Here is a 25,264-nt window from a genome sequence, read left to right as displayed (position 1 = left end):
AATGTTTTATTTATTATTATACTATAGCTGCAACACCCAAAATCAAAATGGCCCCCTGAGACTCTCCATCTCTCACGCGTTCATGTTCCTCTTCCGCCCTCCATCACATCCCACCTGTCTTTTACTGTCTGTGGTCTAACGTCCTTAGCGCTGTGCGACTGTAGTGCATTATTATTATTACCGTGTGTAGACAATTCGTCTTGTTTACAGGTAGGTGAAGTTCTTATCTGTTTATATGAGAGTTAAACGGAGTATATTATTAGCTGGTGGATTGTACCTGAGCTTCTGGGTCAGCTGCTGTTTGTGTGCCAAGAACTGTGACGCTTTAATGTTTATGCATACAGAATGATTAGCTAACGTTACTTTACAGTGACTGACACTCTCTCACCTGAAGTAGTATTACCAAATCTGTCATTTAAAACACTGTTGTCTTAACTAGTGTTTTACAACATGTTTTGCCAAATACATGTATTCTGCTGATAATGTATCCCGTCATTTTGGACAGTTCTATCTTATCTGAAAGCACCAGCCTGGTAAAATCAAGATTTAATAGCAATGATGCATGGAAATGTTTTAAGGCATTGTCGTCTGTTTTGATGCATGCTTTGTAATGTACGATTGCTCTCTGTCATGCAGTATTTTCCAGAGCCCCACTCATCATGGCATTAAGGAGTGTGAGTCGCCTGCTTGTGAACAGCCAGAGATGTGTCCTCTTTACAGCTTCCAGATCACAGAAGACTGCTGCAGCTTCTCCATGGGGTCGGAACAGCAGATTGTTGGATATATGTCTCTAGATATACTGTATATAATGATATAATGTACACTCATGCAACCTTATGTTATTCTAGACCTGTGTTTGGTTATTTTTTCTGTGGAACATGACCAAAAAAAAAAAAAAAAAAAAACACCATAACTGTAATCCATACAATTTTTTGCAATTATATTCCAAGCCTTCTGAAGCCATTTACTGGATTCATGTGAAGAACAGACTGAAAGTGAAGTCTTTGTTTAAATCAAATATTGTATGCAAATCATTATGTAGCATGAAGATTCTGTAAATAAAAACGATTTACATTTTTGAATGAACTATCCATTTAAATGTGATTTGATTTGAGTTTTATGTAATCTTTATCAATGCATGTTTAATTTCAAAGCTCAAGTGTAGAATAATTTTTTTTTTAAAGAATTTTTTCATGCATTTCTATTTTCACATGCATTACATTGTAAAGATGCACAGGTGTATAATTCTTTTATTCTATCAGATGCAGAGAAGTCTGGCGAAAAGAAGCAAGTGAAAACACGTATGTTAACTTCTGCAATGTTTTCAGCTCTAAATGTGTGAAGGTGTGGTGATGTCTGTTTCTAACCTGTCTTATAAACCTCAGCTAAAGCGCAGTTTAACTGGCGTGATGCTTTAGATCTGGAAGGTCTCCTGACGGAGGAGGAGATCATGATTCGAGACAGCTTTCGCACCTACTGCCAGGAGAAACTCATGCCGCGCATCCTGATGGCCAACAGAGATGAAGGTGTGTGTATATTCATATCACATTGTCAGCTTATAGTTTACAGTAGGACTTCTAAAATAGTTTTCCATTGATTTAAAGCATTTTAAAAACTAACTGCCCTTTGTTCTCCACTAGTATTTCATCGTGAGATTGTGTCTGAGATGGGGGAACTTGGTGTTTTGGGACCCACTATTAAAGGTATGCACAATATATCAGTCCCATATCTGTTAGCAGTCGATATTAGAGTAGAGCTGCATGGTTCATTGAAATTAAATCAAAATCTACAGTTTAATTCAGTAAATACATGCGCTGCATGTTTCAGAGTAAAGCTTGCCACTGTGTTCATTTACATGAGAACCATAAACGAATTAATAAAATAATAAATGAAATGAATAAACTGAAGCAGCTCAGTTTCGGTTCGCAGTAAATGCTGATCCACACAAACTCTTCTCTGCATCTGCTCTGAGTTTGGGTCACTTGTAATGCATCATGATCACTTCTTTTTTATTTTTATTTTTTCAGCAAACATTTTCCCCAAATCATGCAGATTTCCCCAAATCATGCAGCAATCATCATCTAACTCACTCTTGCACACTTCTCTATCAGGTTACGGCTGTGCTGGCACAAGTTACGTGGCGTACGGTCTCATCGCGCGTGAGGTGGAGCGAGTGGACAGCGGCTATCGCTCGGTCATGAGTGTGCAGTCCTCACTGGTCATGCACCCCATCAATGCTTACGGCACAGAGGAACAGAAGGAGAAATACCTGCCCAGGCTGGGTACGTCCGCAAAAATCAGTAGCCATTCAGAAAACGTGTTTGCAAAAAATCCCATTGGATCTGAAGTATTGCATGTAAGATTCACCCACTATTGTTTCTGTGTCATGCAGCACGAGGAGAGATTCTAGGTTGTTTTGGACTGACAGAACCAAACCATGGTAGTGACCCGGGCGGCATGGAGACCAGGGCCAAATACAACCCATCCAGTCGTACCTTCACCCTCACCGGCTCCAAGACATGGTGGGTTCAGCGCCGCTCTTATATAACGCACAAGCTTTAGGACCACAGGAAAGACTAGCAAAGTTCACAAATGCGTGGAACTGCATGGATGAACTCAAATCACAATCCATTTGTACAAAATGAGGTTAAGTAACATTCACTGGCATTTACAAACTGTGTCCACATGGTGGTGTCATGAGTCTTTTTTAAAGACTGCATTCACTTAATGGACAGTTGGAAATGACCTATTTTTGTAGGCCACCCCTAAAGTTTGCTTCCCAGTTTAACTTGACAAAAAACCAGTAGGATTTTACATTGGCTTTTGGATTATTCATCAGGATAATCTTCAAAAATGAATTTTGAAGCCTAAATAAAATTATCAGAAAAAAAAAAGACTACAAATGAACTACAGATGCATCTCTTTAAATCTTTATTTAATAAACATATTCCCTGACAGTTTTAGTTAGAACTGAGTAATAAACACAGCAATGCTGCAGACTAGTAAAAGCTTCACAAAATCAAAAGGGGATGTTATTGATATATTTCATGTTGTAGAATAAAATGTGAAAATATCTTGAGCTTGGGTTAACCAGGTATTTAACCAAACACCCATTAAAAAAAAAAAAAAAAACATTACTTTAAGACAGTGGAACCATAAGTGCTAAAATGCTAACTGGCTTCTGGGTTTTCGGACTCATTCCTAAGACACTACACATTTTGAGAAAATATTTATATTGTTGACAGCAGGAGTGGCTGTCTCTTCTCTTCTGTAATCTTACACTCGCCCCCATCTCTTGCACAGGATTACTAACTCACCAGTGGCTGATATCTGTGTGGTTTGGGCCAAATGTGAGGATGGGAAGGTACGTGGCTTCCTCTTGGAGCGTGGCATGAAGGGTCTTTCCACTCCTAAGATCGAAGGCAAGTTCTCCCTGCGGGCTTCAGCCACCGGCATGATCATCATGGACGAGGTGGAAGTGCCAGAGGAAAACCTGCTGCCCAAAGTTTCAGGACTGGCGGTGAGTGAGAAAAACATTTATTGGCTTTGCATTATTATTAGGAGGCAAAAATCTGAAATCAATTCTAGATATATGATGTCTTTCACAATAAAGACGCCAGAGCTATAGTAATTTAGTCATTAGAAATTCAAACTATTGTTTTCATTTTCAATTGCCGGAAAAAAAACACCAAAAGAAAAAAAAAAACAAGACGATATTAAATGAATATAAATTTTTCCAGTTTTCTTACTCCTTGGCCGAGAATTGTAGTATTTCCTCAGCTAAGACTTTTTTTAAAAATTAATTTTATATCCCATATATCACTCAGACCAATTATTGACCATTTTGTCAGCCCTTATTTCAGTTCCAAACTCTGCTGACCACCTTGTCAATGCATAATAAGGTCATTTATTTGTTTATATTTCTTATTAACTTTAATTACATGCCAATATACTTGCGATTTTCTTCCTCGTTCACCAGGGTCCGTTCGGGTGTCTGAATAATGCTCGCTATGGCATTGCTTGGGGGGCTCTGGGAGCCGCAGAGTTTTGTTTCCACGCCGCGCGTCAGTACACACTGGACAGGTCAGAGCACATCTGTTATTTAATGACCATCTATACTCATAAATGAGTCACTGGACCATCTAAAAAGTGTGGAAGAATTTTAATACATAAATGTTAATGTCAGTAAATTTGCTTGCTTCCAGTTTATTGCTTGCTAAGATTGGCTGTCCTTGTGATTAAATTCTTCATGATTCTTGCAGATGTTGTTTTTCAGCATGTAACATAATCTGTCATGTTCCCATTAGAATCCAGTTTGGAGTTCCTCTAGCCAGAAACCAGCTGATCCAGAAGAAGATGGCAGACATGTTAACAGAGATCGCCATCGGCCTACAGTCGTGTGTTCAACTGGGCCGACTGATAGATGAGAAAAAGTGAGGTTCATCTTAATTCTGCTGCAGTTTTGACTGGATTTATAGATTTGGATATTATTTTTGTGAGGATGCTGGTTTTGAGTGTACAACCAAGAAAGGCAAATATTTGTTGCAATTAAAACCTGCCACAGGGTCATGAAAACCAGGAAATATTGGTATTTTTTAAAAATGTGAATTAATATGAGAAATTGTTTCAATTATTAGAAATATACTCCTAATGGAGCAGTTTCAAGCTGATGATCGTTGCTCTCTAAACTACAGAGCGGCACCAGAGATGATATCTATGCTGAAGAGGAACTCCTGCGGTAAAGCCCTGGATATCGCTAGACAGGCCCGAGATATGCTGGGAGGAAATGGCATCGCAGACGAGTATCACATCATCCGTCACGTCATGAACCTGGAAGCCGTCAACACTTATGAAGGTCAGAGAGAGTGAAGGAGATGTGAACAAAGTGACTAGATCAGGCATTTCAGAGAATTTCTGCATGTCACTGAACATTGATTAATGTCTTCTTTTGTAGGTACCCATGATATCCATGCCCTGATCCTGGGCAGAGCCATCACTGGACTGCAGTCTTTCACGGTCAACAAATAAACCACAACCAACTCCAAAATGTCAGTACAAAATTTCATTAAAATAATTTCTGAATCTGATGTTTAAGTGTAAAGGTGAAAAACATATGCTAGCAGTATTTTAATTAATGTATGTCATTTTCATTGTCTGTACTTTACCAAGTATGTCATTTTCATTGTCTGTACTTTATGTAGTCTTTGTCAGAGATCTATTTTTCTATGTTCTCACTAGATCACAACACTCTGAATGAGGGTCTGACTGCAGGTTTTTTTAAGTAGATTTGTAAAGAAATGCACCAAGGATCGCTGAGATGAAAAGTGCATGTTATTGTTTGTACATTGATGTATTATAGAAAGATCTCAGTGAAGTGTAAAACAAAATTTACTGCAGTTGAATAAAAGTTGAAATATTATAGTGTTTCCACATTGGTTTTCATTGTGCAGATTGTACTGAGGGGCTCTAAGGTCTGTTATCAAATCCTCATTTTATAATAGTGTTGTATCTTGCTATCTGTATCTGTTTAGAGCAGCTCATTTGTACTGAGAAAGCCATAAAGAGAATTGGCAGCAGATTAAATGAGTTTTCAATAACTAATGCTGTGGGGAAAAACCTTAATCCTACAAAGCTCAAACCTTAGTTATTGAAACACAAATAATCGGTTACCCAAACCACATTTGCAGGGGTTTAGAAGAAATGATAGTAAGAGACATTTAGGCAAACCATGTAATCCATCAAAAATTAATTTTAAAGAAACAGACATTACTTTCAAGACATGCAAATACAAATCAAATGAGCATATTAATGTGCATTTGAACTTTCTTTAACATACTATGGTATTAAAAAAAAAAAGTTTACATTTTAAAACAGTTCCTTTAAGTTAAATTACTTTAAAGTAACATACAAATCATATAATAGTACTCCGTCTCATGTTAAGTTGCAGTGTGATTAGTTTGGTTGTGTATCTAGTGCTCTGTGCTGTGCTGCAGGCCTTTATTGATGGCGGCCAGGGTTTGACTGGCTCCCTGTAGCTCCATACTCAGCTGACTGCTTCTCTCCAGCACCTCCGACAGCTCAGTGATGCTGGCCTCCATGCCCTGACTGTGCTGCTCATAATACTCAAACATCTGCTCCTTCACCTGCTGACACATCTCACTCACCTGCACAGATACAAACAACAATAGATCACCCAAAACTGTAAATATCAGCTGTTTGGACTCTCATTCTGACGGCACCCATTCACTGCAGAGGATTCATTGAGTGATGTAATGCTACATTTCTCCAAATCTGTTCTGATGAATAAACCCATCTACATCTTGGATGGTCTGAGGGACAGTACATTTTCAGCAAATGTCCAATTTGGGTGAACTATTCCTTTAAATGTCTAAATGTACAGTGTTTGCATTAAAATATATAGGAAAGTTTTCTATATTAGGCCAGTTGTTGCTGAGCCATGCTACATGATTATTTATTAACAATCACTGACTTTTTATGCATATATGCAATGAAAACAGAAAAAAACTCTTCGCTCCCGTGGAAACCATTTGGATCCAAAGTTCCCTCAAAAAAAAAAAAGATAAAACCAAGTTAACCCCAAGACCACACTTCACAGGTTTGAGAACCTGGAAGTGTGTACAACTTCTTAAAAAAAATATTAATCAACATAATGAATATTCAGGCATACATCAGATTGCACAGAATTTTTTTTTGAGAATAATAATAATAATAATAATAAATAAAAATATTTTTATTCTCTTTGAAAATAATAAACGATTATAATAAAAACAGTGAAAACAGTAGTAATATTGGCTGATATTTTGAGTAAATCCACATGTACCTGCTTGGCTTAACTAAATGCCAAATCCTGTTTCATTTTTAAGCACTGCATGTTTTATGATATACAGATATTCTGATGCTATGCTTGTATTATTTCAGCCAACTACATTGACTACTTAATACACATCAGTCAAGCACTTAAGTTTCTTCTGTCTTTATTTCTTTGAAACTTTTTAGTACCTTTTTAATGAGCTTTTCCTCAAAGCTGTTCATCACATGTTGGTCCATGGCCCGTCTCTCATTGATTCTCTCAATAAGGTCCTGTGCTTTCTTTCCAATCTCATCTATTTGTGAATTTGGGGGAGATAATACTGCCGCATCTTCCATAGTACTGTCGCCCAGCGAACTTCTAGTCGAGGTTTTTGAAACACTGATACCCGAGTCCTCACTGTTATTGAGTGAGAAATCGACAAAATGTGTGAAAACATTTTCACACAACAGTTAAAAGGCAAGAATAAGTTTTCTATTTCTGGCTCACCTTTGCTGCTCATTGCTGTCATTCAGGGTAACAAATGACAGAGTTTCGCCTGTTGAGTTAAATCCATCATCTGGCATCTGCATCGAAAAGAAATTCACTTTAGCAGCAATACTATTATCAGACATTTGACCACCAAGTATAAAATCATATGTACCTTTGAAGAATGGTGATGGCCAGATTTGGGTGTTGACTGCAATGTCATAGAGCCTGAATTTCCAAAGAAGTTCTGAGCCATGGCTTAAAACATAATATATGACACATATGAGCATATTAACATGACAGATGCTCTGTACAGTACATATATATACACACATTAACATGGTAATTAACCTGCGTCATTGTAAAAAAACCTAGTTATAGTAACATATTGCGCTTATTTCACGATATTTTTAACACCAAAGTAGGTCAAAGGATACCATGATACGATTATCGTACATGTAATTCATACGGTACGTAATAACGTATAATTTCACATAAAATCAGCTCAAACTTGACATACAGGTTTAAGCTTCGCGTTCATATTAGCATGTTAAATTCTCATATTGTAACTAGCTCGTTGCTTTGCAAATCTGAACGACTTAAACTTACTCTCTTCAATGTGTCACCGTCGAGTAATGTGTCTGTGTGCTTTTTCTGAACCGTAATAGTAACAAAGTAACAAATGGGTGGTAATTTTGCTAGTTTTTTTAGCGGAGTTGTTTACAATTTACGAAAAATCCACAGCGCGCAATGATGCACGTGACGTGCACGCGCCCTGTGATATTATTTACATATCGAGATTTACAATTTTTTAAAACTTTTTTTATAGGCCATTTTCAGAGTAACTTATTTCTGAATAAATAAGTATTAATAAGAGAACTAATAAAATTTCTATGTAGGCTATATGTGTGTAGGCCTATGTCCAGTAAGCCATGGCATTTTTGTATAAGACCAGTAAGACCAACGGGTTTTTTTTTTTTTTTTTTTTTAAATCCTCCTTCAGTTTACAATCAAACAACAGTGAGTTTTATAGAGAGACCTAACTTCATAATTTGCACTACTGTCTCAGGTCATCAACTCAGGAGCAACTATTAATCCGTAAATGGAAATACATTTGGGCCTGGCCTCACTGGCTCAGAACATAATGGACTGTTATAATGAGATGAATGAATGTCAGAGGACACAGATAATCCCTCCTGCTGCTGCTGAGCCCGCTGGGACAAACAGGAGCAAAGTACAAACATTTTTCAACTTACAAAAAATATTATTTAATGATTAGTTGACACTAACAATATATTTTACAGTATTTAGTAACAAATCCATCAAGTCTCTTAACTTCAAACCATCGCTTTCATCTAAGAGTCATATTAGAGTCATAAGAGTGATATTGCTTTCTTCTGTGAAAAAGTTGTCGTCTGAATCAGAAGACAAATATGCACAGATCATGTTTTCGTTTACAATCAAAACAATCCAAAACAGATCTAAACAAATATATGTTGGTGGACTTTGATGTGAGAGGACAATATTATTATAAGAGGAAGCGTTATTATGGATTGATTGATGGACTGGAGTAAATAACTTGAGGATTATTATGATATTTTTTATCAGTTGTTTGAAGTCTCATTCTAACACTTTCAGCAATTTTTCATTTTCGGGTGAACTATTCCTTAAATGTTAGTTAATAAAAATACAAATGTTCATTGTTCGTACATGTTAGTTCGAATGCATGATGAAAGGAGACCTTGTTTTAAAGTTTCACCATAAAATTTATGCATGGCAATATTTAACCATTTCTGAAGGTTCTAATTAAAGGCTAAAAGGTTTTCTCGTTTATATACACCACTAAATATGCCACATACCTATTTTACTCTGGTGCGTTTGGTTGTTTTTGAGATGTTAAATGACCCTTGTATTAAAAAAAAAGAAAGAAAGAAAAGTGCAAAACCACATAATTCAGAACATTTCCAGAACACTGACTTCTAGCAGGGACGAAAAAAATAGGTGGACAAATGTTCAAAGTCAAACCAGGTGCCAGATTTAATTTAAAAGCTCATCCTAAAATAGAAAACAGCGAGGGACACAAAGAAGAGAACAGGATGTTGTGAAGGCGTGATGTCAATCTACTGATGTTTAGAGAGACAATATCTGATATTAACCCATGTGCTGACACGTTATCACAGAAAGATCATATTCATCAGTGTCTTGCACTAAATATCATGACTGCTTAACTTTTGTTCACCTCAAACCAGGCACAGTTCCCAAGAAGGAGAGTCTGGGGCTAGTCAAATAGTCAAAATTTTAAGATAATGTGTATTAAAAAAAATAATAATAATAATAATTAGAAGTAAATAGACATTTCAAAAACAAACCTACCCAAATGAAATGTGTGACAACTTGCCCCAGAGTCAAGAACCACCTCCCACATAGTCACGTAAAATAAGTCCACGTAATAAACAGTTGCAGTGCATGCAATGGCCCTGAGATTTTTCTTAAGAATTTCCTGATATTGATATTTATATTTGCTCATATAAATATCAGCAACTGCACTAAATTGCATATTTGCTCAGTTTGGGCCTCTGAATAAAACTGAGGAGTTCCCCCCTCAAGTATGAGCTCCATATTCCCATACGAGCCATTAAAACATGATGTATCAAATATGATACTCAAAAAATCTTTGTTCATCTCCCATAAGTACTCTTGCGCAATTATTCTTATGATTCTTATTGCAGGGGTCTGAGAGCTGGAAATCCATCAGGAAATACGCAGAGGAGATAAAAAGCTTTTCATGTAGTCCAACAAAATAACTAACACAGGCTCACGGTCTTCTGTCAGGCTATGCTGATTTTGAAGAGGGCCATTATGAAATCAACAAATCCTGACCTGCACAAGCTCAAATGGTTATGTAAGACGAATGCTGCTTAGCTGTAGCTTAAAATTTATTTGACAATATCCTGACAGAACTTTCATCTTTCAAATGAATTTTCCAATGCCCCCTCATCCTGAATTTACTCTGAAAAGTGTGTATCAGTGAGCCCACTTTACTTTCATGTTACTCTGTGGCAATGTGCTTTGAAAATCTTCAACATAAAACTAGTGCTTTAAAAGCTCTAAATGAAGTGTGACAGACAAAAGGAAAGTCTATAATCTTCATTGTCATCCAGACTATTTACAACCAAAGACTCCATCAAGTCTAATAAGCATCCAAATAAAGGTCAAACTAAAAGTTTTCATGAAGAACAAAACAGTTCAGTTTTCTGTTTTTTTTTAACTGTAAACATTTACATATTTTGTTTACTACAAATATTTATTGTAAACATTCATGACAAGTTTCCAGTTTAAGCAATGTATTATGTCCACTAGCAATTGACTATCATCCTGTAAATCTGTATTACAAGAATAGCACCACTTATGTCATACAAGTGGTGCTTTATCAATATGAAATGTTAAATAAATATGAAATGCTTTATCAATATGAAATGCTACTTATGCTTCAGTATGAAAGTCATGACAGTACTAAAGAAAAAGAAAAAAAAAGGTTTTGTGTGTCTTACCTACTCTACTTGATCTTCACGAGCAGTAAAGTTCGAAATCTTCTCCAAAATAGAATCGTTTAGTAGTCAAATTTATTATTTTTATCTGCTAAAAAATTCGCTAAACAGAAGGCGGGTTCGCCTGAAGTGGTAACCATAGCAACGAAACACTGACGTTTTTATCGCTCCTGTTTATCACTTTTTATAGATTATCATGAACTTAATAACAGATACTTTAATTTAAAAAAAAAATAATAATAATATTTTCACGTCGCTAAAAATTTGGTTCACGTTAGATTTATTTATTTTTTCTGTTTCGGAACAGCTTTGTGAAAATTTGCGTCATATAAATAATTTGAAACTGAATTATCTCTGACTATGAGTGTCGGACTGGGCTGTTTGTCACGCACAATGATTTATTTTCGCACAAAACAAAGCCAAGATTAGTCTGATAAACTGGAATTAACAAGAGTCGAAGAGAAAACAGGTCTTTTCGGAGGGATCGCCCTGTTCGCGGAATCCCCGACTTAATTAAGCGAATTAGAGGACTTGGGACGCTGCCAGCGGCGGCATTATCTTCTTTTTGTTGGCGAGGTGAAAGGAAATCATCTACCTCTATCCAGTGACTCAAACCGGGCGGAAAGTGGGCGGTCTTGGAAATGTACTCAGGGCTGATTGATAACGAGAGTCGCTCGGCAGTGAGAGGCTTTAGCACCACGGACAGCGCGCGGACGCGCATGCGCAACACGCGCCTGTGAACCCTGGGCTTGTGTGAAGACGAGTTCAGCACGCTCTCAAAAGAGAGAATCTACAGGCACTGAAGAATAAATAGATAAAAACTCACCTTCAACAATGAAGACGAGGACACAAGGTCTAATATTTATTGTGACTAAATTAAACTCATTTGGATACTGAATGATCTTGGATATTAAGTGCTCAAATTATCTCACTTTTCCAGATTATTATACAGCGAAGAGCTTTTAATCAGAAAATCAATGCAACACTTAAAATTCGTGAAAGAAACATCAACATAATCGATATTTTTGGACGGATTGTTTGGCGAAAAAAACAAGGCTGGTAATGAATTCTCTCAACGTAACGAGTTTGAACTTTACGGATAAGACTGGGCATGCTTTTCAATACTCCTTTTCAAACGAGGACCCGATGTTCAAAGACTACAAGCCGGTGACCCGCGACCTCATTCCCTTACCAAAGGGGGTTTTGTACCTGTTAATGGCCGCGCTGGTGATTGTTGCAGTCGCCTATGCCATCGTGGGACATCTGATCAAAGACCTCGCTAATGATGTCGTGGGTAAGATCTCAAAAACTGAGAGCAGCCTATACTTGTGGTTAACCTGTTAGCTGCTCAAAACCTTTTCCAGTTTATTCTGAAGAATGGGAAAGCTTTGGCATTCTCTGAAGTGTTTCTGGATAATGAGAAAATACTATGGTATCTTTTAAAGTGCCATGGTATTACTCTCCAATACCATCCCTGTACCATGCTATTTCCATAGTATGTTTTTGAAGGAGTCTATACAATGTTTTTGTTGCAGAAGTTTTCAAAAGTTTGGGGTCAGTAAGATTTTTTAATACAGTAAAACACTAATATTATAAAATATATGATTGCAATTGAAAATCATATTTTATTATATACAATTTTTTAATTTCATATATTTAAATATATTTGTACATGTAATTCATTGCTGTCTTCAGTGTCACATAATTTGAATGTTGAAAACAGTTGTGCTGCTTAAAATATCTGGAAAGATTTCTTGATTAATAGAAAGCTCAAAAGAACACCATTTAGAAATGTTTTGTGGTATTATAAATGACACTCTTTAGAACGATAGATTTAATGCATTCGTACCGAATTAAAGTATTAATTCCTTTCAAACAAACAAATGAATGAATAAAAATACTGACCTAAAACATTTGAATGATAGTCCATTTAAGCCAATTAAATCCCTTTCAGTGTAAGTTGTTGTAAATGGCCACAACTATCATCATTTGCTTTGCTTGTGTGAAGAAATGCCTCAGAATTTCTCTTCTAACAGTTTGCAGGATATTGGTTTCAGCATAAAGATTATTAAGATTCAGCATGGATCCTCCAAGCCAGGACATATGTGACCACAGATTTATACATCTGAAAGCTGAATAAATAAGCTTTCTATTGATGTATGGTTTGTTAGGATCAGACAATATTTGGCCGAGATACAACTATTTGAAAATCTGGAACCTGTGGGGTGCAAAATAAATCTAAATATTGAGAAAACTGCCTTTAAAGTCATCCAAATGAAGTCCTTTGCAATGCATATTACTAATCAAGAATTAAGTTTTGATATATTTACGTTAGGAAATTTACAAAATATCTTCTTGAACATGATCTTTACTTAATATCCTAATGATTTTTGGCATACAAGAAAAATCTATCATTTTGACCCATACAGTGTATTTATGGCTATTGCTACAAATATACCCGTGCTACTCCAGGTTCACGTATAGAAAAAAAGTGAATAAATAAGTTACTTTGTGCAATGTGTATAACATTAAAAAGAAACTCTTGACTCCACTTAACAGTCGTCTCTATTTTAATTTCTAAAGCAAAGAGAAAAAAGACGTTACTGTTACTTTTAAATAGAATCTTTCATTCAGGTATAGTTTTGACTGGATATTTTTGCATTTTAATACAGTAAAACTTAAAAAAAAAAAAAAAAAAAAAAAAATACATTTTACACTCCTGATGAAATTTTTTTACCTTAAAATATTTGTTTTGTCTTTTCCTTGCGTCTCATGGTAGACTGTGTGCTTGGCCCTAATGAAGACGATGCAGAAAAAGACGACATTTCGAGCATCAGACCCACCCGTCTGCCCGCGGCTCTGACTCTGTCCCATTCCAATGCCTTTCACGTGTGGGACCAGGATGATGTGGTGATCCCCTTACCTTCGGACGACAGCCCCCAGATGAGCCCTCTGCTGCTGGCTGCCATCCCCTACATCCCCTCCTTTTTCCCCACATCCAGCTCCAACAACAGCCCCTCAGTGCCCAACAGTCCCGGGCCCACATCCACTATCCCACGCGACGTCTGAGAAAGAATGGAAGGTGAGAGGGTGAAGCTTTGCCACTTTATATGAGTATAGGATTGGTCAAGTCCACAGAAAACAGGAACATTCGAGGACAAAAGTCTTTGTGCATGTTCTTTTCATGCAGATCTGACTAAAACTGACTATCCTGTGCTAACTTATATTATGAATCTGATAACATTTACATTCATGCATTTCATTCAAAGCGACTTCCAGTGCATATATACATTTTACCATTACCATTGGAATCAAACCTATAACCACGGCGTCTTTGGAGAAATTCATTCTAAAAATCTCACTTTGGAAATACAAATTACTGACTTCTCTAGTCATATTACTTTTTCCTGTTGTGTATGGAAATGCTCGAGGATTTTTCCTGTGTGTCGATGAGCTCAGTTATGAGCAGTGTTGAACTCATTATAAACACAAGAAGAGGATTAATTTGAAAGGAGCTCAGAAGAAAAAATATTCAGTTGGTATTATGATTTTCTTGGAAACACAAGAATATCGGAAACAAAAAAAAAAAGGAACGAAAAAAAAAAAGAAACCAAAATCAAAATAAACCCAAAAAAAACACAACCCTGAAAGCAACTCACCAAATGCCCCTGAAAGGGTCGAGAAGTTTGTTGGATGATTGAAATTGCTGGATCTATATTAGTTTGTTGGATGATTGAAATTGCTGGATCTAGATGACATTGAATCTTAAGATTCACCATGCTAAGGATGCACTAAAACATTTAAAGATTTGTTTTTGTTCATTTGCATTTTGGAGACCACATGGGGTTGTCCACACAAGACATGTTCTTGCATTGTTGAATCAATTTTAAATGTTGGTTTTACATTCTTATGAGATATTCCTGGACTTATTGTGCACGAATCAGGGCATGATATTCAACAGCACATAAACCTGTTCTGACTTAGAAAGGCTTTCCTATTCCACTAACACAGGGGTAATTCGCCACTGGCAATATGGAGTTTTAATTGAAGTATACCCATAATGCACTGGGTTCAATCAAACTATCCATGAGTGGGGATATAAAATGCAATTTGTAGTTTTCACAAAAGCCCCGGGGCTGTCAAAAGTCCGTCTGATTTGGTGGACTTTTGCTGACAATTAAGGTGTAGATACGAAAATAATCCACATTGTTTATTTACTTATACTACTGCAAATATAATAATACAAAGCTGGTTGACAATAGGTGAAATTACCTCGTAATTTAAGGGCGCCCAATCCTGCTTCTGAAGGACCAACATTTTGCAAAGTTTAGCTCTTGCATTCCCTGGGACACGAACCTGTGACCTTGCTGTTGCTAGCCAGTTACGCAACAATTTAGGCTTTGTTTTAGCAAACATGCACTATGGTATGAATATTTTCATTTTTTTTTTTCACATTATGAATGTACCTGTAATACTCCAACTAGATTTTTTTTTGCAACACAAGAACGTGTGTTGTGTGAACGTCCTCGTATATTTATAATGCAATGTTTTTTTGCAAACCTTTTACAGTCCATGTTGGTTGACAAGCATTAATTAATGCTGTTAATAAAGAACTGTGCTAACCCTTAAGTTGTTCTTGGAAAAGTAAGTTCAGTAACCATGTATAAATCAATTGTATTGTGTCTACAGGAATAAGAGTGAAAACACAAATACTGCAAAAAATGAAAATACCACGTCTTGCGTATAACAGTGAATTTCTGATGTTAAAATCAGACAGCCATACAGGTAGTGAGTTAAGCATTGGCTAAAATAGGGCTGTTCTCAGACAGGTTATTTCTAAACGATAGGGGATTACTTTTGACCCGGCCACTTAAGATGTTGCGACATTTACGCAAGTAAACGAGATGTAATCCTTCACTGTCACAGAGGATTCCCTCGACCTCTCCTCCCTGAAAGGGCGATCAGCGGGGCCAGCAGATTTACCATGCGCTGCTGACGGCCCTCTCAAATCAGGATTGTGTTCAAATCATCTAAATTGTTTTTTTGATGGTAAATGTGTCTCGTCTAAACTTCATCGACATGCTTCTGTCCCAGATTCAGGGCCTGACAATCCAATCTTAAGATTCAACTCATATCCTCTCTACATGTGCTTTTATGTAATCTTATGTAATCTTATGTGTGCCGACTACACAAGATGCTGAGAAATCAAGAGATTACAAAGCCTGCAATCAAATCCAAATGTCCAATTCAATAAAAAAAAAAAAATTAAATACACTACTGTTCAGAAGTTTGGGGTCAGTACTTGTTTTAAATTACTACTTATATTCAGCAATAATATTAAGCAAGACAACTGTTTTCAACATTGAAGATAAGAAATGTTAGCAATTTGAAGCAGCTTTAACTCATTTCCAACCGTGAGTTTTGCTGGAGTGGAATTAGTGCCACTAATCTCATTTAGTTTGTTCATGGAACTTGGCATCAACGTACAAATGTCCCCCAGAGATACAAACATACTGCTTAACATTTACGTCAGTTTCAGCGAAAACAGAATCAATGCCAACAGGAAGTAATATTACTTAGAAAAGACTGAGAACATCAAAAGGAGAGAAAAAGGATGTCGACTGATGGCAGAAACATCAGTCCAATTTGACTCGAGGGGCCTCAGCAAACTTTAAATTATTTAAATGTAATTAATTAATATTAATATATTTAAATAATTATAAAGAACATACCATTCATGAAATTTATTTAATATATCAACACAGCTATAAAATAAAAAAATAAATAAATGAGCTGTTTTGTCTGGAAGAAATATCTTTGAAAATTGTAACAATAGGGGAGCTTTGATTCAAAAAGTTTGAGAACCACGTTGTGTTGCCTTGCGTAGCCACGCCCACAGGACGCCGTGAAACCTCATTGGTCCCTGCTCCCTATAGCTACACATTAAACATCTCATGCATTTTTGCTTTCAGCATGGACTGAAAAATTGCACAGTAAAAAAATCCTGGTTAAGACGCTACATTGCACTCTGTGGCCAAACATAGAAACAATAAGATCAAACGGCTTCTCCCATTTACACTAGAAGAAGCTTAGCCTCCTTCACTGGATTTACACAAATTACTCAAGAGCCTTATCCAGACCTCTCGAGCACTGCATTTACTATAATACACATGCACAATGAAGGTGAGTGTACGCTGTAAAAAAAAAAAAAAGAAGTTTTTTTATATAAATATAAACAATTAAAATGTTTTATTCTATTTCAATCTAATTTAAATTTCCACATTTTAATTCAATGTGATACTTGTTATATCCATGGAAAATGCTCAGCCAGAGCACCGTGGTTTAATCACATACACTTAATAAACAACCATTAAGTAAGTCCAACTGGAGATTTGAAACATTTTTAATTGAACATTTCTACAATTTGAGGACTTCAATAAATCAACACTAAATCTAACCATTAAGTAAGAAGATTTGAAACATTTTTTCTACAATTTGTGCTTGAAAACTGGGGTGGCTGGTAATGCATGCCATGGAAAATGCAATAAATCCAGATTGTTATACCGTGGTTTAATCACATATATATATATATATATTATATATATATATATATATATGTATGTACATATACATATACATATACATATACAATAAATATTATATTATACATTAAGTAAGTCCAATACATATACATATAGATTTGAATATACATATACATATATATACATTACATATAATTGAATATACATATATATTTCTACAATATATGAGGACATTCATATACATAGTTTCCATATGCATTATATACATATACATATGAGAACAAACTGGGTGGCTATATATATATATATACACATATACATGGATATATATATGTCATATATGTATAATATAGATATATATATATATATATATCTATATATATAATATATATATATATATATATAATGTTAAAACAGGCAGTGGTGAGTGAAATTATGCAAAGACCCCACTCTACTAATCCCAATCAACAAAAGCTAGTTCATGCAAAGACGTGACTCTTTGCTTCCTCTTTGACGTCAGCCTGTTCAACACGGCCCTCGTGACTAATGCCAAGCAGCAAAGTGTAGTTCAGGGTGTGTTATGGCTTAAATAGACAATAAAAATGCAGACGAGTCATGAGAGCACATATGAATCCATACGCTGAGCCTTGTGATGGTCATTTAAGAGTCAAGTCGACATATTGGGCTGTCGTACACCATCTGGAGGTTCACTTTGTGGCCCACGAGCTCTCGGATGTTGTTGATTCCGTACTTGATCATGGTGGGTCTGAAGATGGGTCAAAAGAAAACAGAAACAGTCAAAAACTCTGAGATTTAATATGCACCCGATGCTTTTTCATGTGTGCGTGTCGACGTACCTTTCCAAGGACAGACCCCAGGCGATGACTGACACCCCCTCAGGCAAACCCATGGGCAGCAGCATTTCAGGCCTGAAGACCCCAGAGTTACCCACCTCCACCCACTTCTTCAGACCTGAGACAGATTCAGCCAGACGGAAGGGTTATGATGCTACACTGGCTCAGACAGAGTGCATCAGAAAGCTTTTCCAGCACCCTTGTTTCCGGAAAAGCATTTTTTAATTCATTTTGTAGAAGCTTAGTTCAAGTTTCTTGCTGAATTATTTGTAGAAAAGGTACATCGTATCTTCACAGATCATAAATAAGAATTTCCCAGGAGGACACAAACACCATATTCTTCCTATTCATTTTTTCCAATAGAGATTTTTAGAAAAGTCTTCATTGAAGAATTAGAAACCAGGAAACAAACCAACCAGCTATGAGGGGAATCAAAAAATGACAACTTTGATTTGAATCTGAAAAGTATTTTGTGTATTTAATGTTGAAATAGCAAGGCTATGAAGAATTTTTTTGTCGACCGTGTTAACGTTTTAGATCAATTTTTATTATTTCTGCTGTGAGTTACAAACTATCAGAGCAAAAAAACAAAACAAAAAAGATAATGGCAAATAAATCTGATAAATATGACACAATTTTTCATCCAATTCTTTAGTCACCATGAAATCAAAATGGACAATTCTTATTTTTTATGGCATATTGTAGTGTTTATAATTAATGATTTATCCATCTGTGCACATGATCAATTTTGCACATCTGTGTGTAAAATACAAAATCAATATAAACGTTGCACAGTACATACAGGTATAACTTCATAAGGAGAGTTTTACCTTCATGATAGCTGAAGACCTCCATACTTGGCTCGGTGTAGGGGTTGTACGCAGGCTTGAAGCGCAATTTTGTGATTCCTGAAATAAAACATCATCAATCATCATGATCAAAGAAGTTAGGGATGGGAAGTCCAACACTGAGTAATTTACCATGTTTATTAAAAACATAATGAACATTCAGGGTTCCTCCTTCACTGTATTAGATAATGCTGATTTAAAAAAGGAGAATCTTTCACCCACCCTCATATATCTTATTCTTAAAAAGCAATGTATGTGGTACCTAGTTTGGTAAAGAACTGGTGCAGGATGCCCATGAGGTTTCCCAGCGTGAGGCCGTAGTCGGCCACCACTCCCTCGATCTGGTGAAACTCTGCCAAGTGTGTGGCGTCCAGAGTTTCATTACGGAAAACTCTATCGATGGAAAAGTACTTCACCGGTGTGAACTTCTCCTGAAACATACCACAGAGACGAGTGAGATCTGAACTAAACAGCAGTGAAGCTAGCAGTGAGTGTGTGTGTGAGTGTGTGTGTGAGTGTGAGTGTGTGTGTGTGTGTGTGTGTGTGAGTGTGAGTGTCTGAGTGTGTGTGTGTGTGTGTGTTCACCTGCTGTGCGAGTTTATACAGCATGCGAGCGCTGACCGCCGTGGTGTGCGTTCGCAGGAGGTTCTTCTGAGCTTCTTCAATCTTCCAGTCATATTTGTATCTTAAAATTGATTTAAGATGTTAAAATTACATCGATTTACAAATATAAACTATTGTTCAAAAGTTTGGGATTGATAAGATTTTAAGAACCAAGGCTGCATTTATTTGATCAAAAATACAGTACAAACAGTAATATTATGAAATATTATTACAGTTTAAAATAACTGTTTTCTATTGTAATATATTTAAAAAAAATTAATAGATAATTTATTCCTGTGATGCCAAGCTGAATAGATGATCCTTCAGAAACTAATCAATACTCATTATCACAAAACCCATCATAAATAATTCTAAAATGCTGATTTGATGGCTAATACACTGCTTGAGAAACATTTATTAATTATTATCAATGCTGATAACAGTTACGCCACTTAATATTTTTGTGGAAACTGTTATGCATTCATTTTTTTTCAGGATTGTTTGATGAATAGAAAGTTCAAAAGAACAGCATATGTTTGAAATAGAAATAATAAATAACATTATAAAACTATTTACTGCCACTCCTGATCATTTTAATGCAACTTTACTGAATAAAAGATGCATATATGAAAAAAGTGCATAAAGAATATGTTTGATATATATATATATATATATATTTATATATATATCATATATATACTGAATAATTATTTGAAAAAAAAAAATATGTGTCTTGTCTTACCCCTGAGATCCATAACCTCCTTCAGAATGAACCTTCTTCACTCTCTCCAAATAGTCCTGAGGAAACTCGTGAGCAAGGGCTGGGTCTGTGAAACACACAAAATATTATTTGAAAATTACGCTTTGAAAGTAAGCGGCGCAAACTCCTGCAGAGTGAGTAGCAGGTCGATGAAAGCACAGAGGGGGATATATCCCTCACCCGAGATGAAGAAGGTGTCGTGCTGGTCTCTAGCTGGGTGCTGCTGGGGCTGGAACAGAGAGTCGAAGTTCCAGAAGGAGCTCTCGATGAAGTTATTGGTGGGCATCTCTGTGAATCTGTGAATGAGAGACTTATTACTTAGGAACATGCTTGTAATGTAATGTTCTAAGATTAAAACACTGTTATGGAGTGAAATGTTTTGTATGGAGACATAACTGATTTAACTATTAGCTTCAGTTTAACAGTAATAATATTGTACTGATTGTAGTGATATTTATTTACAAATTGTGATGGTTCTACCACTGCAAATGTTGTATTGATTTTATAAAATAGTTCACTAAATAATAACATTAATATCAACATTCTGAATTATATTTTAGACGCAAAATTGTCAGTATTTTATATTTTTGCTTTATTTTGTCAAAGGACATTTCTAAATGAAACCACAGCAGAAGTGCCTCAAAGCAGCACAATAAAGCGTTGCTTCATTATTGAGTGAATCTGCTTTTTGAACGAATCAATTTAATGAATGAATCAATGGCGGAATGAATCAGCCGTTTGAACAAATCGTTTGAATGAATTAATGACTCACTCACTCATTAAGACAGTGACTTGCCGCCACCTACTGGTGGTTTTAGTTTCACATTGAAAGCAAATTTTAATTTTTTAACAACATTACTAAATATAATATATAAATATTAATTTGAACATTTATTTTTTTTAAAGGTTTTAATAAAAAACAATCTCACAGCATTTTTAAATTACATTTAAGCCACTTCTGAGCTACATTTAAGAGTCTGTGTAAATACGTCTAAATGCCACTTCTTTTTTTGATACTTATTTCATTTGATTGGTCTTTCATTTGATTATTCGAACTGAACTTACAGATTTTATGTAATAATTTGACATAAAAGATGATTATTACATCTAATAAGGTTTAAAAAGTCACCACACAGGTAAAAATCTCTGAGAAATCAATTTTAAGAGGCAAATACAGCCACATAGTGGATAGTGGAAGTTCGTTTCTGGCACTACTGTGAACATAGAACATGAATACACAAAAACAGCACAATATTGTCTTATTATAATTATCAACCAAATGTTTAGGTTAAAGGCATGAAAACAAAAACACTGACCAAGCATGTGTAAAAAAAAAAAAAAATCCAAAATATTATGTTATGTGATAACTGGTGGTTTATCAGCTGAGGCAGAAGAGTGTTCTGCAAAGATAAAGGACTGACCCCATCTCCAGGAAGATCTGCCTGAACTGCGTCCGGACCTTCATGAGCGGGTGCAGGTGACCGCAGTCTGGAGCGACACCCATCGCCTCGAAATTATACGGCTTGAACTTCTTTTCCTTCCAGCTGCCACTGAGAGAAAAAAACAGACTCATGAAAAAGTCGTCCGTTTCAGAATTGCATCATTGCTACACGAAGTTGTGTAATACGTCAAGGTCCTCCTTTTTTGTCTCTGTGAAACTGATTGGTCTCACCTGGCAATCATCTCCGGAGTGAGCTCTGTCTCTTGTTTGGTGATGGTGGTACTGAAGCTGCTGCCTTTAGTGATCCAGTACGACTTAACCGTCCTGAAATCAATCAATCATTTATATATATTTATATTTATAATAAAATATACAAATAAGGAATACATTATATAGTTTTCCCACTGGCACGAGATTGTTTTTGAGTTGTAGTGCCTCCTATATTAACCCGAATAACACCAAAATATCATTTTCAGACTAAACAAACACACCGAATACATCAAAATGAAGACCTTCAGCAAGTTAAAGCCAATAACACTGCACTCTCTCTTACACTTCAGATAGCAGTTTACGTTTCTTGAGTTCATTCTTTTCTTTGTCTTCCAGTTTTGCCGACTGTCCCTTCTGCACCAGCTGTAGTTTGTCCCTTACTGTGTCCTCGATAGCTTCCACCTGAAACACACAAACACACTTCATCAATAACACATTCATCGGGAGATTGGCGGTTAATTCATTATCTGCGCAGCGTGTAACTCACGGTTTTGAAGACTCTTGGTCCTCCCTCGTGAGCTTTATCCAGACGGATCCATTTGTTAGACATGGCTTTGCTGAAACCAACCTTCCCGCTCGGCATTTTCTAAAAGAATCAAAAGGACCATGAGATATCAGACGCAAAACATGCATACCAGTGTATGTGCATCTGTCTACGATTCACACGTTATCTTAGAAATATTATATTTCAACCAAAAAAAAAAAAAAAAAAAAACAGGATTATATTTTACATATAGAATATGAGAACCTGGTGTTTGGATCTCATTTTATTAAAATTTTTCTACCGTTATGCAAATAAAATGAATTAAAATGAATTTCATTTCTCTGTATAAATATACAAATATAATTTAATAACAAAATTTAAATAACTCTTTTTAACACACTAAAAAGGTTTTTGCATTGTAAGCTACTGGCTGCGAATGTTTAAATATTAAAAAAGTTCAAATAAACTTAGATTTGAAAATACTTTCTGTTTTCATGAGATTCAGAACAGATGTTTTCTCCAGTAGGAGACCACAGACGGCTCTTTCCTCTCTCAGTCTCACCATGAGTTGGTTCTGTGGCAGACCCTCGTCCGGGATGGCGTTGAACACCCGGGCCTCATGACTGCCCTGCTCTGCGATCTCACGGCCCTCTCCTGTCAGCTCCCAGTGTCTGGAGGACTTCTGCTCTGCCGAGATCACCTGAGGACAGGATTCAAACAGGTTAAGACACAGAAACAATACCATATTTATATGAAAACAACATATATACTAATACTTAAAACCTCAGAGAAACTAACAGTGGTCAAGAAAAACAGGAATGTTCTTCAATGTACAATAATATGCTACAAAACACAGGCCCTTTAACAGAGCTGCAGCTTGCTTAGGGGTGATTACAAGAAAGATACGACATAGATAGATAGATAGATAGATAGATAGATAGATAGATAGATAGATAGATAGATAGATAGATAGACAGACAGATAGATAGATAGATAGATAAATAGATGGATAGATGGATGGATAGCGGATAGATGGATAGATAGATAGATAGATAGATAGATAGACGATAGATGATAGATAGATAGATAGATAGACAGGATGGATAGATAGATATAGATAGATGGATAGATGGATAGATAGATAGATAGACAGATAGATGGATGGATGGATAGACGGATAGATAGACAGACAGACAGACAGATAGATAGATAGATAGATAGATAGATAGATAGATAGATAGATAGATAGACAGACGGATAGATAGACAGACGGATAGATAGATAGATAGATAAATAGATGGATAGATGGATGGATAGACGGATAGATGGATAGATAGATAGATAGATAGATAGATAGATAGATAGATAGATAAATAAATAGATGGATGGATAGACGGATAGATGGATAGATAGATAGATAGATGGATAGATGGATAGATAGATAGATAGACAGATAGATGGATGGATGGATAGACGGATAGATAGACAGACAGACAGACAGATAGATAGATAGATAGATAGATAGATAGATAGATAGATAGATAGATAGATAGATAGACAGACGGATAGATAGATAGATAGAGAGTATATTTCGTTTATGTGAGCGGGTGTGATGGTCTGTAAGGTGACTCATTGTGATGCGGGGCTCCGCTGGTTTGAGTGTTGTACACACAGATGATCCGGATTGAATGGCTCTGGTTTGCGCCGCTGTTGCATCAGTCAGAGCCGCAGACTGCGCGGCGGGATCTGCTCACCTCTCCCAGCGCCTGCAGGCTCTTCACCGCGCCGACGATCACCTGATGATCCACCCCGAGATCCGCGGCCACATCCTGGCTGTCAGTGCCGCCGTCCACCTTCTCCACCAGCCGTAAGACCGATTCCAAAAGCCCGTTATCAGCCATGCTGGACTCGCCTTGCGCTCGGATGGGGAAACGGATATGACGTCACGTCAACCGTAAGCTCAGTAATAAAAGCGCATGACAATACTTTACCGTAAACCACGAAGAGCGGCTCTGTATTTAATTATTACACTTCAAAACATATATATATATATATATCTATATATATATATATTTTTTACATTGTTGTTATTGTTATCATGGGGTCCATAAGCTTATAATAATAAATAATGTACTTTTAGAGCGGCTCTGTATTTATTACTACACCATTGAAAATAAAAGTCTTATATTTACATTATTGTGGTTTTCATCATTACAGTTTTTTTTTTTTTCAATTATGCCGTCAACAGACCTTTATTTATTAGAAAAATAGTCTGTATATTTAGAGCGGCTATTTATTATTTATTTTTACAAAATAATTATTGAAGTTTTCAATCGTGTGTTAATTCTTTTTTTAAAATGTTTTGTATATTTAGATCGTGTCTGTATTTATTATAACTCCTTCAAACATCAAAATATTTTTCTTTCCACTATTTTTATCTGCGTTTTCAATTGTCGCTTTCACATTTAGTAAGAAGCACATTTTAGGTCCTAAAATTAAATTATATTATCCAAGTATAAAATGCTTGATTACATTTTTAATGCCAGATTTTAATGTGACTTTTGGACCAAACTGTATATATTATATAAAGACAAGTAGAACCAAAACACCTGGAGAA

General features: G+C 36.0%; 3 protein-coding genes across 8 annotated transcripts; 1 reads left to right on the top strand and 2 right to left on the bottom strand.

Annotated features, from left to right (window-relative positions):
* Positions 1-61: 61 nt before the first annotated feature.
* Positions 62-5,028, top strand: gcdhb (glutaryl-CoA dehydrogenase b). Of its 4 annotated transcripts, none has more exons than XM_042718405.1 (12): positions 62-210; positions 637-759; positions 1,269-1,301; positions 1,386-1,526; positions 1,641-1,703; positions 2,112-2,282; positions 2,393-2,522; positions 3,304-3,520; positions 3,980-4,083; positions 4,308-4,433; positions 4,695-4,855; positions 4,955-5,028. In XM_042718405.1, the coding sequence occupies exons 2-12, from the start codon at positions 660-662 to the stop codon at positions 5,026-5,028; spliced, it is 1,320 nt and encodes a 439-aa protein (XP_042574339.1). In that variant the 5' UTR covers positions 62-210; positions 637-659. The 4 variants fall into 4 exon arrangements, with proteins under 4 accessions (XP_042574339.1, XP_042574327.1, XP_042574345.1 ...); XM_042718393.1 differs by having other exon boundaries at positions 1,263-1,301; XM_042718411.1 differs by having other exon boundaries at positions 66-210; positions 647-759.
* A 230-nt stretch (positions 5,029-5,258) lies between these two features.
* Positions 5,259-11,651, bottom strand: LOC109047149 (synaptonemal complex central element protein 2-like). Of its 3 annotated transcripts, none has more exons than XM_042718418.1 (5): positions 11,441-11,651; positions 7,473-7,556; positions 7,319-7,395; positions 7,021-7,228; positions 5,259-6,164 (listed from the first exon to the last, which is right to left on the bottom strand). In XM_042718418.1, the coding sequence occupies exons 1-5, from the start codon at positions 11,564-11,566 to the stop codon at positions 5,970-5,972; spliced, it is 690 nt and encodes a 229-aa protein (XP_042574352.1). In that variant the 5' UTR covers positions 11,567-11,651; the 3' UTR covers positions 5,259-5,969. The 3 variants fall into 3 exon arrangements, with proteins under 3 accessions (XP_042574352.1, XP_042574366.1, XP_042574358.1); XM_042718432.1 differs by lacking the exon at positions 11,441-11,651 and adding an exon at positions 10,849-10,997; XM_042718424.1 differs by lacking the exon at positions 11,441-11,651 and adding an exon at positions 7,907-8,060.
* A 6,227-nt stretch (positions 11,652-17,878) lies between these two features.
* Positions 17,879-24,599, bottom strand: LOC109047443 (phenylalanyl-tRNA synthetase subunit alpha). The gene is made up of 13 exons (XM_042718388.1): positions 24,402-24,599; positions 23,210-23,347; positions 22,651-22,749; positions 22,447-22,565; positions 22,125-22,217; positions 21,874-22,002; positions 20,633-20,748; positions 20,435-20,519; positions 19,675-19,774; positions 19,352-19,520; positions 19,072-19,149; positions 18,245-18,359; positions 17,879-18,153 (listed from the first exon to the last, which is right to left on the bottom strand). The coding sequence occupies exons 1-13, from the start codon at positions 24,546-24,548 to the stop codon at positions 18,048-18,050; spliced, it is 1,494 nt and encodes a 497-aa protein (XP_042574322.1). The 5' UTR covers positions 24,549-24,599; the 3' UTR covers positions 17,879-18,047.
* Between the last annotated feature and the right edge of the window lie 665 nt (positions 24,600-25,264).

The sequence above is a fragment of the Cyprinus carpio genome, chromosome A3, assembly GCF_018340385.1.
Source record: "Cyprinus carpio isolate SPL01 chromosome A3, ASM1834038v1, whole genome shotgun sequence".
Taxonomy (NCBI): Eukaryota; Metazoa; Chordata; class Actinopteri; order Cypriniformes; family Cyprinidae; genus Cyprinus; species Cyprinus carpio.
Note: the sequence above shows the minus strand (reverse complement) of the source record. Positions and strands in the feature narration are given on the sequence as shown.

Excerpts from the sequence above, each read along its gene's own strand:
- LOC109047443 (XM_042718388.1), bottom strand. The coding sequence starts at position 24,548 with ATGGCTGATAACGGGCTTTTGGAATCGGTCTTACGGCTGGTGGAGAAG. Across the intron at positions 23,348-24,401 it reads GCCTGCAGGCGCTGGGAGAG|GTGATCTCGGCAGAGCAGAA; the intron begins GTGAGCAGATCC and ends TCCTGTCCTCAG. Across the intron at positions 18,360-19,071 it reads GGTCTTCAGCTATCATGAAG|GTCTGAAGAAGTGGGTGGAG; the intron begins GTAAAACTCTCC and ends AATCTGTCTCAG.
- gcdhb (XM_042718393.1), top strand. The coding sequence starts at position 660 with ATGGCATTAAGGAGTGTGAGTCGCCTGCTTGTGAACAGCCAGAGATGT. Across the intron at positions 4,434-4,694 it reads CGACTGATAGATGAGAAAAA|AGCGGCACCAGAGATGATAT; the intron begins GTGAGGTTCATC and ends TCTAAACTACAG. Across the intron at positions 4,856-4,954 it reads AGCCGTCAACACTTATGAAG|GTACCCATGATATCCATGCC; the intron begins GTCAGAGAGAGT and ends CTTCTTTTGTAG.
- LOC109047149 (XM_042718418.1), bottom strand. The coding sequence starts at position 11,566 with ATGCGCGTCCGCGCGCTGTCCGTGGTGCTAAAGCCTCTCACTGCCGAG. Across the intron at positions 7,557-11,440 it reads GTTTGAGTCACTGGATAGAG|GCCATGGCTCAGAACTTCTT; the intron begins GTAGATGATTTC and ends ATTATGTTTTAA. Across the intron at positions 6,165-7,020 it reads AGGAAAAGCTCATTAAAAAG|GTGAGTGAGATGTGTCAGCA; the intron begins GTACTAAAAAGT and ends GTATCTGTGCAG.